Source organism: Pleurodeles waltl, chromosome 12 (genome assembly GCF_031143425.1).
Source record: "Pleurodeles waltl isolate 20211129_DDA chromosome 12, aPleWal1.hap1.20221129, whole genome shotgun sequence".
Classification (NCBI taxonomy): Eukaryota; Metazoa; Chordata; class Amphibia; order Caudata; family Salamandridae; genus Pleurodeles; species Pleurodeles waltl.
Genome location: NC_090451.1, coordinates 20,632,689 through 20,651,046, shown reverse-complemented (window position 1 = coordinate 20,651,046; position 18,358 = coordinate 20,632,689). Strand labels below are relative to the sequence as shown.

Below are 18,358 nucleotides of genomic sequence, written 5' to 3'. Positions count from 1 at the left end.
CCTGCAGGCACCATACTGTTCTGTTGGCCCTGTGCTAACTGTTCTGCAGGCCCCGTGCTGACTTCCCTGCAGGCCCTGTGCTGAGTGCTCTGCAGGCCCTGTTCTGACAGCAGGCCGTGTGCTGGCTGCTATGCAGGTCCTGTGCTGACTGCATACCCTGTGCTGACTGCCCTGCAGGCCCTGTGCTGAATGCCCTGCAGGCCCTGTGCTGACTACAGGCCCTGTGCTGACTGCAGGCCCTGTGCTGACTGCAGGCCCTGTGGTTACTGCTCTGCAGGCCCTGTTCTGACTGCAGGCCCTGTGATGACTGCAGACCCTGCGCTGACTGCTCTGCAGGCTCTGTGCTGACTGCAGACCCTGTGGTTACTGCTCTGCAGGCCCTGTTCTGACTGCAGGCCCTGTTCTGACTGCAGACCCTGTGCTGACTGCTCTGCAGGCCCTGTGCTGACCGCAGGCCCTGTGCTGACTGCAGACCCTGTGGTTACTGCTCTGCAGGCCCTGTTCTGACTGTAGTCCCTTTGCTGACTACCATGCTGGTCCTGTGCTGAATTCTGGGCAGGTCCGTGCAGACTGAGGCCCTCTGCTGACTACGCTAGAAACCCCTGCTGACAGCTTTGCAGGCCCTGTGCTGACTGCAAGCCTTTTACTAACTGCAGGCCCGATGTCGACTGTTGTACATGCCCTGTGCTGACTGCATGCCCTGTGCTGACTGCACGCCCTGTGCTAACTGCAGGCCCTATGCTGACTGTCCTACAGGCCCAATCCTGACCTGCAGGCCTGTGCTAACTGCTCTGCAAACCTGTGCTGACCGAGGCCATCTGTTGACTGCAGGCCTTGTGCTGACTGATGGCCCTCTGCTGACAGCAGGTCCCATGCTCACTGCCCTACAGGCCCTGTGCCTGCTTCAGGCTCTGTGCTGATGGCTCTGCAGTCCTCCTGCCGACTGATCTGCAGGCTCTCTGCTGACTGCAAGCCCATTACTAACTGCAGGCCCCATGCGGACTGTCATATAGGACCAGCGCTGACAGGCAGGCCTTGTGCTGACTGCTCTGCAGGTCCTGTGCTGACTGTGAGCCCAGTGATGCCCTGCATGCCCTGTGCTGACTGCCCTGCAGGTTCTGAGCTGAGTGCATGCCCTGTGCTGACTGCCCTGCAGGCACCATACTGACTGGAGGCCTTGTGCTGACTGCCCTTCAGGTCCTGTGCTGACTGTATGCCATGTACTGACTGCCATGCATGCACAGTGCTGTACTCTGCAAGGTATAGGCTTTGTGTTCCCATAGGGCACTGACTGCTGCTCACTCCAAGTACTGAAGGTCATGTCACCACCTGGCATGGTCTTCTTCAAGTTCACAGAATGTGAGTTGTGTATGTGCGGCTATAGCCTGCTGGTCCTTGGGGCAGCACCTGTTTTACACCTTCATGGCCCTGGCATTGACTCATGCTAGGCACGCCTTTCTATTCCATCTTAGAGCATGAGCCGTGCCTACTAAACCCACATGGGGTGTTTTCTCTGTTCCAGCCACTGGGCCCTGCAGGTGTACACAGGCACCTGGTGATTGTGCTGCACATGGCCATTCCCTGAAAGATATATCTCCACAAATAGATATTTTTCATCACTGACACCTAAACACAAAGGTGTTTCAGACATTCACATGCCTGTGCCCTCTCCCATTACTAGACAGTTTTTTAGATGCGCTTGTGGACAGGGACCTGCACCATCCCTTGGATTTAGCACCCCAGGATCACAGTAGACATCTCCCCTCCTGGCAGCCCAGGGCCTCCAAATATCCTCAGACAGGCCTCACTCCACATCACACAGCAGCCCCAGGCCTGTAAATCCATGTCTCACAGAAGCTCCCCTAATCTTTGTAATAACGATAGTAAACCCAGCTGACTTCTTTCTTTCTCCCATTTTAGAATCTCTGAGTTCCTCATGGGTGAAGTGGACAGCAGCACTCTCCTCTCGCTGCCACCAGGCGACAAGACACAGGTAAGTGCTGTCTCTGCTTTCCTGCTATAGGGTGAGTGAATGGAGGATGCTGCTGGGCATATGGGGTAAACTTACTGTGGAGCCTGTGCTGCCAAGGCATTACTGTATCCTGTGTCAGGGGGCTGAGGTGGTTCTCTATGGACTGCAGACTCTGCACTGTAGGGCCTTACTGTATCCTGTGTCACAGGACTGAGGTGGTTCTCTATGGACTGCAGACTCTGCACTGTAGGGCATTACTGTATCCTGTGTCAGGGGGCTGAGGTGGTTCTCTATGGACTGCAGTCTCTGCACTGTAGAGCATTACTGTATCCTGTGTCACAGGGCTGAGGTGGTTCTCTATGGACTGCAGACTCTGCACTGTAGGGCCTTACTGTATCCTGTGTCACAGGGCTGAGGTGGTTCTATATGGACTGCAGACTCTGCACTGTAGGGCATTACTGTATCCTGTGTCACAGGACTGAGGTGGTTCTCTATGGACTGCAGTCTCTGCACTGTGAAGCATTACGTATCCTGTGTCAGGGGGCTGAGGTGGTTCTCTATGGACTGCAGACTCTGCACTGTAGTGCATTACTGTATCCTGTGTCACAGGGCTGAGGTGGTTCTCTATGGACTGCAGACTCTGCACTGTAGGGCATTACTGTATCCTGTGTCACAGGGCTGACGTGGTTCTCTATGGACTGCAGTCGCTGCACTGTAGAGCATTACTATATCCTGTTTCACAGGACTGACGTGGTTCTCTATGGACTGCAGTCTCTGCACTGTAGAGCATTACTGTTTCTCTTCCAGGGGATCCTCATCAATAGTCATAAACATTGAATATTCCCGCCCTTGTGCGGGGACCCCGCAGCATATATAAAATACACACATATAAAGTATGAAATATGCACACAAAAAATATATATAGCATTTTTAGTAGACATATGCTTCATACTAAACTCATATATACTTGTGTGAAACAGCAATGCAGGCTATAATCATAAACAGGCTAAAATGCTTTATTTCTATGAAGTTTTTTTTATTTATTTTTTTATTATAAAATTACAATAGACGATAAATATCTACCCAAGCCCCCAAAACTGGGCTTAGGGAAATAAGCAGTAGTAATCACTAAAGAAAAAAGGAGAAAAACTACATTGAAAACAATGGATCATTCTTAGCCAATAGGCTGCATGCAGGTTAACACAGGAGAACCATAAAAACTTTGGCACCATGCCTTTAAGACCCTGAGCACCTCCAGTATCCCACCATGCCTCAGGGGTGAAGGAAAGGTGACAGTTGGTTCACAGTTAGGTCAGTTCTTTTTTCCGGCTTCTTCTGAGAGGATCCTGGAGCATTGAGCTCTCAGTTTTTCTGAGTTTTTTCCCAGAAAACTCCTTTAAAACAGCATTTTTTCCTGTTTCACTCGACAGATAACATCTTTGTCTGAGTTTGGCAGTTTTTTCCTGACAGAAAAATGCCTTCACTTTTTGTCAAATGCCCTTCTTGTGGGAAGAAGAAGGCCCAGTCAGACCCACACTCTTTTTGTATTGTGTGCCTGCCTCAGAGTCACTGCCCTGACACTTGCAAGCACTGCAAGAATATGTCGATGAGGACTCTGAAGGACAGAGAAAAGATCAGACTCCATGGGCTTCATGAGAGGCAAAAAACATCGTCCTCTTCACTTCCCAGGCAACCAACAGGCCATTCTCAGGAGAGAATGGCCATGTCGACGTCAACAGGTAGGAAAGTACCTGTTTGTTCTCCGTCGACGACGTCGCTGCCACCGTCTCACCGGCATAGATCGCCGTCGACGGCGACCTGCCCAACGTCGAAGGATATGGCGTCGAGGGAACATGGTCGCAGGGGCATATCTCCGTCGACGGCAGCACGCCGATCGACGTTGAGTCATCACCGGCGCACCCGTTCGCCGCCGAAGACCGTACGCCCCCAGACGTCAAGGGACACGACGTCGAAATCGCCACGACGGCATGAGCGACATCCGCCGTCGGCCACTCACCACTCCACGTCGAGGCACACGACGGCGAGTAGGTCAAGGTCCAGAGATCGCCGCTCGACGTCAAGACACTCTACGTCGAGGCACTCAACGTCGAGACATTCAACGTCAAGACTAAACCAACCAGTGTGCCCTTCGACATCGGCACAGCAGTCAACGTCGACACAGGTTTTACCTGTCTCGCAGGGAGTAGAGCATCGTCCTCCAGCAGATAAGGCCGCACCATCGCCAGTAGTCTCCATACGGAGCGATTCATCTCGTTCGAGAGCGGCATCATCGGGGCATGTCTCACCCATCAACTTATCACCAAGATGGTTGGAGAGCCTTAATAGACCAGCGGCCTCCCCAGATTCACAGTACTCTCGAATGTACTCTCCTACTGCCTCTCTCCCGAGAACTCCATCACAGACAGCGCGGGCAGGACGGGCTCGTTCTGCTCCTCGCCAACCGACCGCGAGGCCTGGGCGCTCTGTTACAGCGTCTCGCAGCAGGTCTCGTTCCCAACGGCGATCCAGGTCACGATCACGGCACAGAAGATCACCCTCTTGGTCGTCGTCAGGATCATCTGTCGGGCGTTACTCCCCCACCCTAACAGATTCTCCACCTGCCAGGATCTCACCGGTGGATGACATTACCACTTTTAACGAGGTGCTGTTAAGGGGAGCGCAGAAATTAAATATAGAGGTTCCAGAGCCATCTACCTCCTCGTCAGTCATCTTCGAGACTCTGCAGCATAGATCAGTGTCGAAAAAGCTACTGCCGCTAGTGCCTGGCTTATTGCAGCCAACCATGGACACTTTTCTGACCCCAGCCACACTCAAGCCTACCCCGGCTAGGATTCTGAAAAAATATAAGGCTCCCGAACAGGATCCCTTATTCCTCAGAAAGGATCCGCCACCGGACTCCGTTATATTGGCCGCAGCCCGAAAAACCCACTCAGTGGCATCATCCTCCACGGTCCCCCCGGATAAAGAGAGCAGGCATCTAGACTCTCTGGGGAGAAAGATGTGCGGTACGGCGGCATCTATAATGAAAGTCTCCAGCGCTTCTGCACTCCTGGGCAGGTATGACCGTTCTCTGTGGGACTCCCTCAACAGATTCACAGAAAAATTGCCCAGAGAAGACAGACAGGACTTTCAAGAAATCCTGCAAGAGGGATGCCTGGTATCCAACCAGGTCATCAGCGCGGCGGCGGATGGGGCGGACTTAGCTGCACATGGGTACGCACATGGAATCTGTGCCAGAAGGTCTTCCTGGCTGAGACTGACTGGTTTAAAGCAGGAAGCACAACAGCGCATCCTAAATCTCCCATTCAGCGGGAACTCGCTGTTCGGTACCCATGCAGATGAAGAGATGGCCCGCATGAAGACCGAGGTGGACACCATGAGGGCAGTAGGCCTGGAAAGGAAGAAAGATTTCAGACGGAGGTACAGGCCTTATGACAGGCGCCCTTTCCAGCAGAGGGTTCAAACCCCTCACTGGTCCCAAAGGCCACAACAACGGCAAGGACGCCCCCTTTTTCAGGCTCGTAAGCCCGTAAGGGAGCGAGGGTCAAGTAGACCTCAACAGTCCACACCGAAAGCGCCGGCCAAACAATGAGATCTCGCTTCCCTCTACACTGTACACCACTCCGGTGGGGGGAAGTATCACAGGTTATCTTCACGAGTGGCAGTCTATCACAAAAGACAAATGGGTGCTCAACATTGTCGAAAATGGCTACTCTCTTCTTTTCAGACAGCCTCCACCACGCTTGCCACCAGCCAAATGCATTCCATCTCATCTCAGCCTGCTGCGCAAAGAGGCTCTCGCCCTCTTACAAAAGAAAGCAATAGAAAAGGTTCCACCTGCGCACAGAGGAAAGGGGGTTTACTCCCGTTATTTTCTGGTGGCGAAAAAGGGCCGAGAGGGCGTTTTCAGGCCAATTCTGGACTTACGGCTGCTGAACAAGTTCAAAAGAAAACAGAAGTTCAGGATGCTAGCTCTTCACCAGATTTTCCATCAACTACATCAGGGAGACTGGATGTGTTCCATCGACCTGCAGGATGCATATTTTCACATCCCAATAGCTCCCAAGCATCGGAAATTCTTGCGCTTCCAAATAGCTTCGCAGCACTATCAGTTCAGAGTTCTACCATTCGGCCTGAAATCTGCCCCACGAGTCTTCTCGAAATGTGTGGCAGTGGTAGTGGCACATCTTCAAAAACAAAAGATCTTCATCTACCCATACCTAGACGACTGGTTACTGAAGGCTTCTTCTCCGGATCAGGCGAGAAGCCATCGGGACATTGTGCTCAGGGTTTTCGAGTCTCTAGGTCTTCAAATCAACTACCAAAAGTCAACCTTGATTCCAACACAGAACCTTCACTACCTGGGGGCTATACTAAACACAGAGCTCCAAAGAGTGTATCCTTCGGAGGAACGACTATTATCAATAGACAGGAAGTGTCAAGACCTGTTAAAAGCCGACGCACCTACGGCCCGTCAGGTGACATCGCTGCTGGGCTCCATGGCATCATGCATTTTCATTGTTCCAAATGCCAGGCTGCACATGAGGCCCCTTCAAGAGGCATTGGAGAGCAACTGGTGCCAAAGGACAGGTCGCTGGGAGGACAGAGTGCGGCTGCTGACAGCGGCACTTCAGTCATTGCAATGGTGGATGCACAGACCTCACCTGTCAGTAGGTGCTCCGTTTCACCAGGTAGTTCCATCCGACACTCTGGTAACGGATGCGTCTCTTCAGGGATGGGGGGCTCATCTGGGTTCCCTTCAAGCTCAGGGCCTGTGGTCCGACAAGGAAAAGAATTACCACATCAATCTGCTGGAACTCAGAGCGGTCCATCTGGCTCTCAAGTCTTTCACTCCATTGATTCAGGGGAAATCTCTCCTAATACAAACGGACAATACAACCACAATGTATTATTTGAACAGACAGGGGGGAACGAGATCCCTACCACTATCTCGGGAGTCCCAAACGATATGGCATTGGCTCCTGGCCAGGGGAATGTCACTTACAGCGGTTCACCTGCCAGGTCAACAAAACGTGGAAGCAGATTTCCTGAGCAGACACCTAGAGGACGCACACGATTGGGTCCTACACGGCGAAGTCGTCGAAGACATCTTCGCTCAATGGGGTCGACCTCAATTGGATCTCTTCGCAGACGAAGTCACCAAGAAATGCCCAGACTTCGCATCCAGGTTCTACCGTCCGGGATCTCGAGGGAATGCCCTGTTGATCGACTGGTCAGGGATATTTCTCTACGCCTTTCCACCGATTCCCCTCATACCGGCAGTGGTCAACAAACTTTACAAATCCAGAACCAGAATGATTCTCATAGCGCCACAATGGCCCCGTCAATTCTGGTACACGGATCTCCTCAACCTTTCGGAAAAACCTCACAGGAGGCTGCCGTGCAGACCGGATCTTCTGAGCAGGATGGAGGGCAGGATTCTACATCCCAACCTACCCTCTCTGAGCTTAGCAGCATGGCTCCTGAATTCCTGCAGTATGGACACCTAGGGCTCTCGCAGGAGTGCATGAACATCTTGAAAGAGTACAGACGACCTTCCACGCGGCGTTCTCACGCGTTCAAGTGGAAGAGATTCTACATATGGTGCTGTCAACAAGGGCAGAATCCCATACGGGCTCAGGAGGATGTCATACTATCTTATTTACTTAATCTGGCAAAGTCCGGTCTGCAGGTATCATCTATTAAGGTACATTTGTCTGCCATTACAGCCTATCGTAAGTCACCTTCTCAGGAATCCTTCTTTACGAAACCAGTAGTCAAGGATTTCTTAGAAGGTTTGAAAAAAGTTTTTCCGCCCATTCGGAGACCCTCTCCTCCATGGGAACTGAACATAGTATTGTCAAAACTTATGGGCCCTCCTTTCGAAACTATACACAAGGCCTCTTTACAACACCTTACGTGGAAGACGGCTTTTTTGGTGGCCATTACTTCCGCGAGGAGAGTCAGTGAAATTCAGGCTTTGTCTTCCAAAGAACCGTACACAGTTTTTCACGACAATAGAGTGGTTCTGCGAACTCACCCATCTTTCCTTCCGAAGGTGGTGTCAGAATTCCACATCAATCAGACTATGGCCCTCATTACGACCCTGGCGGTATAGAACCGCCAGGGCCGCGGCACGCGGGAGCACCGCCGACAGGCCGGCGGTGCCCCGCGGGGCATTCTGACCGCGGCGGCTTAGCCGCGGTCAGAGAAGGGAAACCGGCGGTCTCCCGCCGGTTTCCCGCTGCCCCCAAGGAATCCTCCAAGCCGGCGCAGCTTGCTGCGCCGGCTTGGGGATTCCGACTCCCCCTCCCGCCATCCAGTTCCTGGCGGTTCTCCCGCCGGGAACCGGATGGCGGGAGGGGGAGTCGCGGGGCCCCTGGGGGCCCCTGCAGTGCCCATGCCAACGGCATGGGCACTGCAGGGGCCCCCGTAAGAGGGCCCCAAAATGTATTTCACTGTCTGCATAGCAGACAGTGAAATACGCGACGGGTGCAGTAGCACCCGTCGCACCTTCCCACTCCGCCGGCTCGATTACGAGCCGGCTTCATGGTGGGAAGGTCGTTTTCCCCTGGGCTGGCGGGCGGCCTTTCGGCGGCCGCCCGCCAGCCCAGGGGAAAACTCAGAATACCCGCCGCGGTCTTCCGACCGCGGTGCGGTATTCACGACGCGCAACTTTGGCGGGCGGCCTCCGCCGCCCGCCAAAGTTGTAATGAGGGCCTATATCTTTACCGACTTTCTTTCCCAATCCGGAGACTCCGGCGGAGAAAGCATTGCAATCCTTAGACTTGAAAAGAGTGCTGAAATTTTATTTGGATAAGACAAAATCGATTAGACATTCCAACCACTTGTTTGTAAATTATGGTCATTTGAGGACAGTAGAGGCAGCATTTAAACGAACGATATCAAGATGGATAGTTTCTTGTATTGTTAATACTTACCAGCTGGCTAATAAACAATTACTAGCTAGGCCTAAAGCGCATTCTACAAAGGGAAAAGCGGCTACTGCTGCCCTCCTTAACAATGTCCCAATCTCTGAGATTTGTAAGGCTGCTACATGGAAGTCTGTACATACATTTACTAGACATTACTGTTTAGATTCAGATGCAAGAGCAGACTCCCAGTTTGGGCAGGCCTCTCTGAGAAATTTATTTGCATGATACATATCTATTCCTGCACTTCTATTAGACAGTCCGCAGAGTTTAGGGATGGGCTTGCTAATCTATTCAATGTTTATGACTATTGATGAGGATCCCCTGGAAGAGAAGGATAAGTTACTTACCTGTAAATCCTAGTTCTCTTCCAGGGATATCCTCATCAAAGTCAAAACAACCCACCCTCCTCCCCGGACGCACGTCTCCTAGAAGTGCAGGACAGACTGTATTTTGAATCAGTTACACGGATTGTCACCGTAAAAAAGAACTGACCTAACTGTGAACCAACTGTCACCTTTCCTTCACCCCTGAGGCATGGTGGGATACTGGAGGTGCTCAGGGTCTTAAAGGCACGGTGACAAAGTTTTTATGGTTCTCCTGTGTTAACCTGCATGCAGCCTATTGGCTAAGAATGCTCCATTGTTTTCAATGTAGTTTTTCTCCTTTTTTCTTTAGTGATTACTACTGCTTATTTCCCTAAGCCCAGTTTTGGGGGCTTGGGTAGATATTTATCCTCTATTGTAATTTTATAATAAAAAAAAAAAACTTCATAGAAATAAAGCAATTTAGCCTGTTTATGATTATAGCCTGCATTGCTGTTTCACACAAGTATATATGAGTTTAGTATGAAGCATATGTCTACTAAAAATGCTATATATATTTTTTTCGTGCATATTTCATACTTTATATGTGTGTATTTTATATATGCTCCGGGGTCCCCGCACAAGGGCGGGAATATTCAATGTTTATGACTTTGATGAGGATACCCCCGGAAGAGAACTAGGATTTACAGGTAAGTAACTTATCCATCCTGTCACAGTGCTGGCCTGGGATGGTTGCATAGACTGCAGAGAGTGGGCTGTGGGGCATTGCTGTATCCTGTTCCGCATGCTTGGTTTGTGATGGTCTGTGTGGACTGCAGGCCCTGTGCTATAAGGCATTACTGTATCCTGTTGCACAGGTCAGGTCTGAGCCAGCCTGTCTGGACTGCAGGTACTGGACTGTGTCAATGAATTACTGTATCCTACATCACACAGATGGTCTGATATTGTACTGTATGAACTGCAGGCCCTGCGCTGTGAGGGGCTGTCTGCTATCCTATGTAAGGGGTCTAGGAGGGCTCTGAAAGAAAAATAACATCATCCTCTGGCCTAGATTTTACTCCAGCACATCCACCAGACCCCTGCACTCCCCCCAGTCCCAGCTCTCTGACAGCCCTTTCATTCAACCCCACAGTCTATGGAGAGCCTGTATGGAGGAATCCCGGGACAGAACATGGAGTATGTGCTACCTGGAGCAGCCTACCTAGAGACAGGTGAGTGACAGAGTGGTGTGTGTTTGTCTGCTGTTGTCTGTCCTACCTGGTTCAGGTGAGTAGAAGAGTGGCGTGTTTGTGCTGTTGGGTCTGTCCTACCTTGTATAGGTGAGTGGAAGAGTGGCATGTGTGTGCTGTTGGGCCTGTCCTACCTGGAGACAGGTGCATGGAAGACTGTTGTGTGTATGCTGTTGGGTCGTTCTACCTGGTTGAGGTGAGTGGAAAAGTGGAGTGTGTGTGCTGTTGGCTCTATCCTACCTGGTTCAGGTGAGTGGAAGAGTGGAGTATGTGTGCTGTTGCGTCTGTCCTACCTGGAGACAGGTGAGTGGAAATGTGGTGTGTGTGTGTTGTTGGGTCTGTCCTACCTGGTTCAGGTGAGTGGAAGAGTGGCATGTGTGTGCTGTTGGGTCTGTCCTACTTGGAGACAGGTGAGAGGAAGAGTGTGTGTGTGTGTGTGTGTGTGTGCGTGTGCGTGTGTGTGTGTGTGCGTGTGTGTGTGCGCGCTGTTGGCTCTGTCCTACCTGGTTCAGGTGAGTGTCAGTGTGTGTGCTGTTGGGTCTGTCCTATCTGGAGACAGGTGAGTGGAGTGTATGTGCTGTGGGGGCTGTCCGACCTGGAGACAGGTGAGTGGAAGACTGGTGTGTGTGTGCTGTTGGGCCGTTCTACCTGGTTCAGTTGAGTGGAGAAGTGGTGTGTGTGTGTGCTGTTGGGTCTATCCTACCTGGTTCAGGTGAGTGGAAGAGTGGAGTGTGTGTGCTGTTTGGTCTATCCTACCTGGTTCAAGTGAGTGGAAGAGTGGAGTGTGTGTGCTGTTGGGTCTGTCCTTCCTGGAGGCCGGTGAATGGAAGAGTGGCATGTGTGTACTGTTGGGTCTGTCCTACCTGGAGACAGGTGTGTTGTTGGTTCTGTCCTACCTGGTTCAGGTGAGTGGAAGAGTGGCATGTGTGTACTGTTGGGTCTGTCCTACTTGAAGACAGGTGAGAGAAAGAGTGGTGTGTGTGTGTGTGTGTGTGTGTGCGCACTGTTCAGTCTGTCCTACCTGGTTGAGGTGAGTGGAGTGTGTGTGCTGTTAGTTCTGTCCTACCTGGAGACAGGAGAGTGGGAGAGTTGAGTGTGTGTGCTGTTGGGTCTGTCCTACCTGGACACAGGAGAGTGGGAGAGTGGAAGAGTGGCGTGTTTGTGCTGTTGGATCTGTCCTACCTTGTTTAGGTGCTTGGAAGAGTGGAATGTGTGTGCTGTTGAGTCTGGCCGACCTGGAGACAGGTGAGTGGGGTGTATGTGCTGTTGGGTCTGTCCGACCTCGAGACAGGTGAGTGGAAGACTGGTGTGTGTGTGTGCTGTTGGGTCATTCTACCTGATTCAGGTGAGTGGAAAAGTGGTGTGTGTGTGTGCTGTTGGGTCTATCCTACCTGGTTCAGGTGAGTAGAAGAGTGGAGTGTGTGCGCTGTTGGGTCTATCCTACCTGGTTCCAGTGAGTGGAAGAGTGGAGTGTGTGTGCTGTTGGGTCTGTCCTTCCTGGAGGCCGGTGAATGGAAGAGTGGCATGTGTGTGCTGTTGGGTCTTTCCTACCTGGTTCAGGTGAGTGGAAGAGTGAAGTGTGTGTGCTGTTAGGTCTATCCTGCCTGGTTCAGGTGAGAGGAAGAGTGGTATGTGTGCGTGCCCTTGGGTCTGTCCTACCTGGAGACAGATGAGTGGGGTGTATGTGCTGTTGGGTCTGTTCTCCCTGGAGACAGGTGAGTGGAAGAGTGGAGTGTGTGTGCTGTTGGGTCTGCCCTACCTGGTTCAGGTGAGTGGAAAAGTGGTGTGTGTGTGTGCGCGCTGTTGGGTCTGTCCTACCCGGAGACAGTTGAGTGGAAAAGTTATGTGTGTATGTTGTTGGTTCTGTCCTACCTAGTTCAGGTGAGTGGAAGAGTGAAGTGTGTGAGCTGTGGGGTCTGTCCTACCTGGAGACAGGTGAGTGGGGTGTATGTGCTTTTGGGTCTGTCCAACCTGGAGACAGGTGAGTGGAAGACTGGTGTGTGTGTGTGTGCTGTTGGGTCTATCCTACCTGGCTCAGGTGAGTGGAAGAGTGGAGTCTGTGTGCTGTTTGGTCTATCCTACCTGGTTCAAGAGAGTGGAAGAGTGGAGTGTGTGTGCTGTTGGATCTGTCCTTCCTGGAGGCCGGTAAATGGAAGAGTGGCATGTGTGTACTGTTGGGTCTGTCCTACCTGGAGACAGGTGAGAGGAAAAGTGGGTTGTGTGTGTTGTTGGTTCTGTCCTACCTGGAGACAGGTAAGTGGGGTGTATGTGCTGTTGTGTCTGTCCGACCTGGAGCCAGGTGAGTGGAAGACTGGTGTGTGTGTGTGCTGTTTGGTCGTTCTACCTGGTTCAGGTGAGTGGAAAAGTGATGTGTGTGTGTGCTGTTGGGGTCTATCCTACCAGGTTCAGGTTAGTGGAAGAGTGGTATGTGTGTACTGTTGGGTCTGTCCTACCTGGAGACAGGTGAGAGAAAGAGTGGTGTGTATGTGTGTGTGTATGCACTGTTCAGTCTGTCCTACCTGGTTCAGGTGAGTGGAGTGTGTGTGCTGTTAGGTCTGTCCTACCTGGAGACAGGAGAGTTGAAGAGTGGCGTGTTTATGCTGTTGGGTCTATCTTACCTGGAGACAGGAGAGTGGAAGAGTAGCGTATTTGTGCTGTTGGATCTGTCCTCCCTTGTTTACGTGAGTGGATGAGTGGAATGTGTGTGCTGTTGGGTCTGTCCGACCTGGAGACAGGTGAGTGGGGTGTGTGTGCTGTTGGGTCATTCTACCTGATTCAGGTGAGTGGAAAAGTGGTGTGTGTGCTGTTGTGTCTTTCCTACCTGGTTCAGGTGAGTGGAAGAGTGGAGTGTGTGTGCTGTTAGGTCTATCCTACCTGGTTCCAGTGAGTGGAAGAGTGGAGTGTGTGTGCTGTTGGGTCTGTCCTTCCTGGAGGCAGGTGAGAGGAAGAGTGGGGGAGGGTGTGTGGGTGTGTGTGTGTGTGTGTGCGCGTGCTGTTGGGTCTTTCCTACCTGGTTCAGGTGAGTGGAGTGTGTGTGCTGTTAGGTCTGTCCTACCTGGGGAGTGGAGTGTGTGTGCTGTTGGGTATGTCCTACCTGGAGAGGGGAGTGTGTGTGCTGTTGGGTCTGTCCTACCTGGAGACAGGAGAGTGGAAGAGTGGCGTGTTTGTGCTGTTGGGTTTGTCCTACGTTATTTAGGTGAGTGAAGAGTGGAATGTGTGTGCTGCTGGGTCTGTCCTACCTGGAGACAGGAGAGTGGGAGAGTGTGTGCTGTTGGGTCTGTCCTACCTGGAGACAGGAGAGTGGGAGAGTGGAGAGTGTGTGCTGTTGGGTCTGTCCTACCTGGAGTCAGGTGAGTGGAAGAGTGGCTTATGTGTGCTGTTCGGTCGTTCTACCTGGTTCTGATGTGTGGAAGAGTGGTCTGTACGCTCTGTTGGGTCTATCCTACCTGGAGACAGGTGAGTGGAGGAGTGGTGTGTGTGTGCGTGCGTGCTGTTGGGTCTGTCCTACCTGCCTCACGTGAGTGGAAGAGTCGAGTATGTGTACTGTTGGGTCTAACCTACCTGTTTCAGGTGATTGGAAGAGTGGCATGTGTGTGTTGTTGGGTCTATCCTACCTGGTTCAGGTGAGTCGAAGAGTGCCGTGTGTGCTGTTAGGTCTGTCCTACGTGAAGACAGATGACTTAAAGAGTGAAGTATGTGTGCTGTTGGGTCGTTATACCTGGTTCTGATGAGTGGAAGAGTGGCATGTACGCTTTGTTGTGTCTGTCCTACCTGGAGACAGGTGAGTGGAGGAGTGGTGTGTGTACACTGTTGGGTCTGTCCTACCTGCTTCATGTGAGTGGAAGAATGGAGTATGTGTACATTTGGGTCTAGCCTACCTGTTTCAGGTGATTGGGAGAGTGGCTTGTGTGTGCTCTTGGGTCTGTAGTAAGAGTAGTCTAGAAGAGTAGTAAGTGTGCAGTGCTAGTTACCTCCAACAGGTGAGTGCAGAGTGAATGCTGGCCAGCGCAGCCTACCTGGAGACAGGTGAACTGTGGTGAGTGCATTCTGCCAGTGCAGCCTACCTGGAGACAGGTGAGTGGTGGTGAGGGCATGCTGCCAGCTGGGGCTTACCTAGAAACAGGTGAACAGTGGTGTGGGCGTTGCTGGGGGGAGCCTAACTGGAGACAGGTGAATGTAAGAGTGGTTGATACAAGTCGTAGGTGACCTGTAAGTGCACGCTGTAGATGGACTGTGGTGAACGTTTTTGTCATAGGACAGCTACAGTCCTAATGGTATAAATTATTTTGAGGGCTAGTCACTGTAGGTACATGATAACATTACATTCATGCATGTACCACTTTTAAAGATTGAGCACCCTACCTTATAGACTACCAGGTTTACTTAGAGGTGACACTTAATATTTCAAAGTGGGGTTCTTTCTTGTCAAAAAAGGTTATTTTGGCAGATTTGCCTGTGGGTTTAAAAGCTGCAGTAGTCTGGCTACACATGTAGGCCAGAACCTATGTTCGCTTTGTCAGCCCAGTATAATAAATGCTGCAGTCCACAAGTGGCATTTACCTTGCCGTGCCTGGTGGTGTATTTTCTTTCACCAAATACTGTGACCTCACAGTAAAGTTAACTATATCAATTGGGTGTTACCCAATGTTACCATGTCTTCGGGGTCAGAACATACACACTGGGGCATAGAGAGGAGTGCCCCAGTGTGCAGTTAAAAAAAAAAAAATAGAACGCTTAGTCCCAGAGGTGCGACCTATAGGCTTTGCCAATGCTTATTTTGTTTCAATGTACACCGCAGACACTGGTTTAAAAGAGTGCAGGTATAGCGGCGGAGGGTGCGTTATAGAACCAGGAGCATATAGTACACCACTCTGAGTCCCTTATACATTCTGCTACATCTCAGCCCCTCCCACAAGACTTGTGGGAAACATTTCAAGTAACTCCCAACCCATGTAAAAGCTGAAGAGTTGAGCAAATGAAGTTCTCGAGTATGAAATGAACTAACAGAGCATAGCTCTGAATCTCAGGTTGAAAAGCAGATTCTCTATCAAAAAGTGTGTGACAAAGCTCATGTGGCTGCTTTACATTTCTCATGTCTTCGCAGGTGAAGTGAGCTGTTTCTGCTTCAGGACTCTTTGATTCCCCATGCAAACTTTAGTATTGTCCCATGTTGATAGTGGCCTTGCCATGTTGACTTGTGTCCCTAGTTCAGCTGCACAGAATGGAAGATTCAATTGTGGTTCCCACTCCTACTTCTCGGGGTGCATTTAAAGTAATTTTGTCTTTTATGTTGGGTCCCTGGCATAGGATGCCGGACTTGGGGATAAGTCACACAATTTCCCTTCATTTGTCAGATATTTCAAGGCCTGAAAGACCCAAACCCCGATGGCTGACTTTCTTCTTTCAGCACCTGAGCATGCATGGAGACTGGAGGCCTCAGTGGAGGGCAGTGACAGGAGATTTGCCAAAATGTATCTGTTCTTTCTGATTCCGAGTCCCATTTGTAGTGCAGGGGATAGGGTTTATTTGGGGGCATAGCTACAGCAGGCTTTGCCATATCGAAGCCAGTCCAACAAAGCCTTGGTGGAAGGCAAGTTCAAAATTAGAATTTGAATATGGTACTCAAGTAGCAGGTTTTTCATTTAGGGTTGATGTCATCATAAGAAATATAAACTCTGCCAAAGGTCTACATCCAAAAGTCTAACTTAATTTTTATCAATGAATATTTCAAGACCCAACCACCAGATGACAGACGTATGCAGTATGTGAATACAGAACAGGTTCACCATGCAAAAAAACCTAAAACATCCAAAGGCATGTGCTGTAAAGAGCCACTGGTGCTGGCTCTGGGGCATACCTGCCTGTATTAATGCCATCAATATTAATAAAAGCTGTTTGAGTTCTGAGACTTTATTCAGTCATTTGAAGACATGAGACCAACTAGCCCTCCTGGCCTGCAGATTGTCTACAGTTCTTTTTAGACATGAAGGACCCAAAAAGAAGGTTGGTATAGATGTGTAGAGATACTGCAAGAGCCTAAAAGAAGTCCACTTACCCTCCCCGAGGAACCCACCTTTCATGGCAGGTTCTGCGCTTGTGATGAAATGACACTTAAACTCTCGGGTGTGTCAAAGGTGGGTCCCTCATTTTTACCCACTCAGGTGTGCCTTGAGTGGGTCATTCATGTTAGCAATTTGCAATAATAATATTAAACCCATGGTTTGATATCCCTTGAGTAAAATAATGGTCAGAGATTAGGTACTAGTCGTTGCGTAGGTACATGTTTCATACACTTTTGACTTGATCGCAAGGACAGAACTGACTGATACTAATGAAAGATACTGACTACTTGTTAGACCCTCTCCAGATCAAAATGGCTGGGGCTTACTCCCCGGGGGAGAAGCCTGGTCATCTGACTGGGTAAACTGGTGGGAAAGGCCATCTGCATTACTGTGTTGTAAGCCTGCTTTATGTTCCACAGTAAAATCTGGTCCCTGCAGATACTGACCACCTGAGCAACTTTGGGTTCTCCCACTTCATTGCCATGAGTGAGACCCAAAAAGGCCTTTACCTGGGCGAAGGTAGTGGGAACCTCCCAGACCAGCACCGCCTGGACTTTAGCCTACAGGCGGTGAATCTTCCCATTACCCACCTGATGCCCAAGATAAACAACAGAGGACTGCCCAACTTGACACTTGGTTGCCTTGATGGTCAGCTAGGACCCCTGCATCCTCACCAACACCTGCGCTAGGTGTTTCATGTGGTCCTCCCAGGAGTTGCTGAACACAGCAATGTCATCCAGGTGTGCCACACAGAACTCTTCCAGGCCTGACAACACATGGTTCACTAGGTGCTGTAAAGTGGTGAGACCATTCTTCAAACCAAAAGGCATACCTTTAAATTGGTAGAGGCCCTCTGGGGTTGAAAATGCTATTTTCTCCTTGGCACCAGCAGTTAAGGCAATCTGCTAGTAACCACTGGTTAGATCAAAAGTACTAAGGTACACAACCTATCCACCAGCTCATCAGCTCGGGGAATAGGATGGGCATCCCTTTTTGTCAAAATATTTAGACCGCGATAGTCCACACAGAAGCGCAGGTCAGATGACCCTTACTTAAGCAGTAACACCACTGGGCTAGCCCAGGGACACTAGGAGGGTTCAACAACACCCAGGTCCAGCATCTTGGCCACATCAGTCTTGATGCACTCTTGGACTGGACCTGGTCTGGCATCCTGTACATTTCGCTCTTAACAGGCAGGGTGTCCACTGTGTCTGTGTCATGGACACAGACAGGCATCAGCCCTGGGGTAAGTGAAAAGAGATAGAAAATATCTCCTCAGCAGCTATTTACTCTCCTCCTGCTGTTCCGGTGTCAGTTCAGAGACGAGCTTAGCTCCCTAAACAGAACCATCCCTCTCATCACCTTGCAGTAAGTCAGGGAGCGGCTCACTCTCCTCTTCCACCTCCTCAGCCATTGCAAGTAAAGAAACTGTGTAACTCCTGTGAAGACACAGCTTCAGCCGATTAACATAGAGCACCCTTTGGGGCTCCCTTGCGGTACCTGTGTCAAAGTTGACATCAGAAATCTTCTTAACAACTTTGAAGGGACCACACCACTTTTCCACTTTTCCTCTAGAGCCCGGTGACAAATCGGCTTCAGGACCCACACTGCCTGATCTTCCTGGTACCCATTCAGCATAGCCTTCTGGTCGTACCACTCCATCAGGTCCTAGCTGGCTTGAAGATTGCCTTTTTGCTTTACCCATGAGCTGGGCCATCAGCCTACGGAGGCCAAGGACATAGTCCATCACATCATGGGTAGGAACTTAAGGTTGACCTCCTTGACCAAAGTTAGGGGACCTCAGGCAGAACGCCCA

At 50.7% G+C, this 18,358-nt stretch overlaps 1 protein-coding gene across 8 annotated transcripts in view; it reads left to right on the top strand.

Moving 5' to 3' along the window:
* ARHGAP45 (Rho GTPase activating protein 45) overlaps positions 1-18,358 on the top strand; it is a 381,773-nt gene that overhangs the window by 194,404 nt on the left and 169,011 nt on the right. For all 8 annotated transcript variants that reach the window (XM_069216459.1, XM_069216457.1, XM_069216454.1 and 5 more), the window contains 2 exons: positions 1,921-1,993; positions 10,384-10,462. In XM_069216459.1, coding sequence (XP_069072560.1) covers positions 1,921-1,993; positions 10,384-10,462 — 152 coding nt within the window. The remainder of the gene's footprint in view (positions 1-1,920; positions 1,994-10,383; positions 10,463-18,358) is intronic.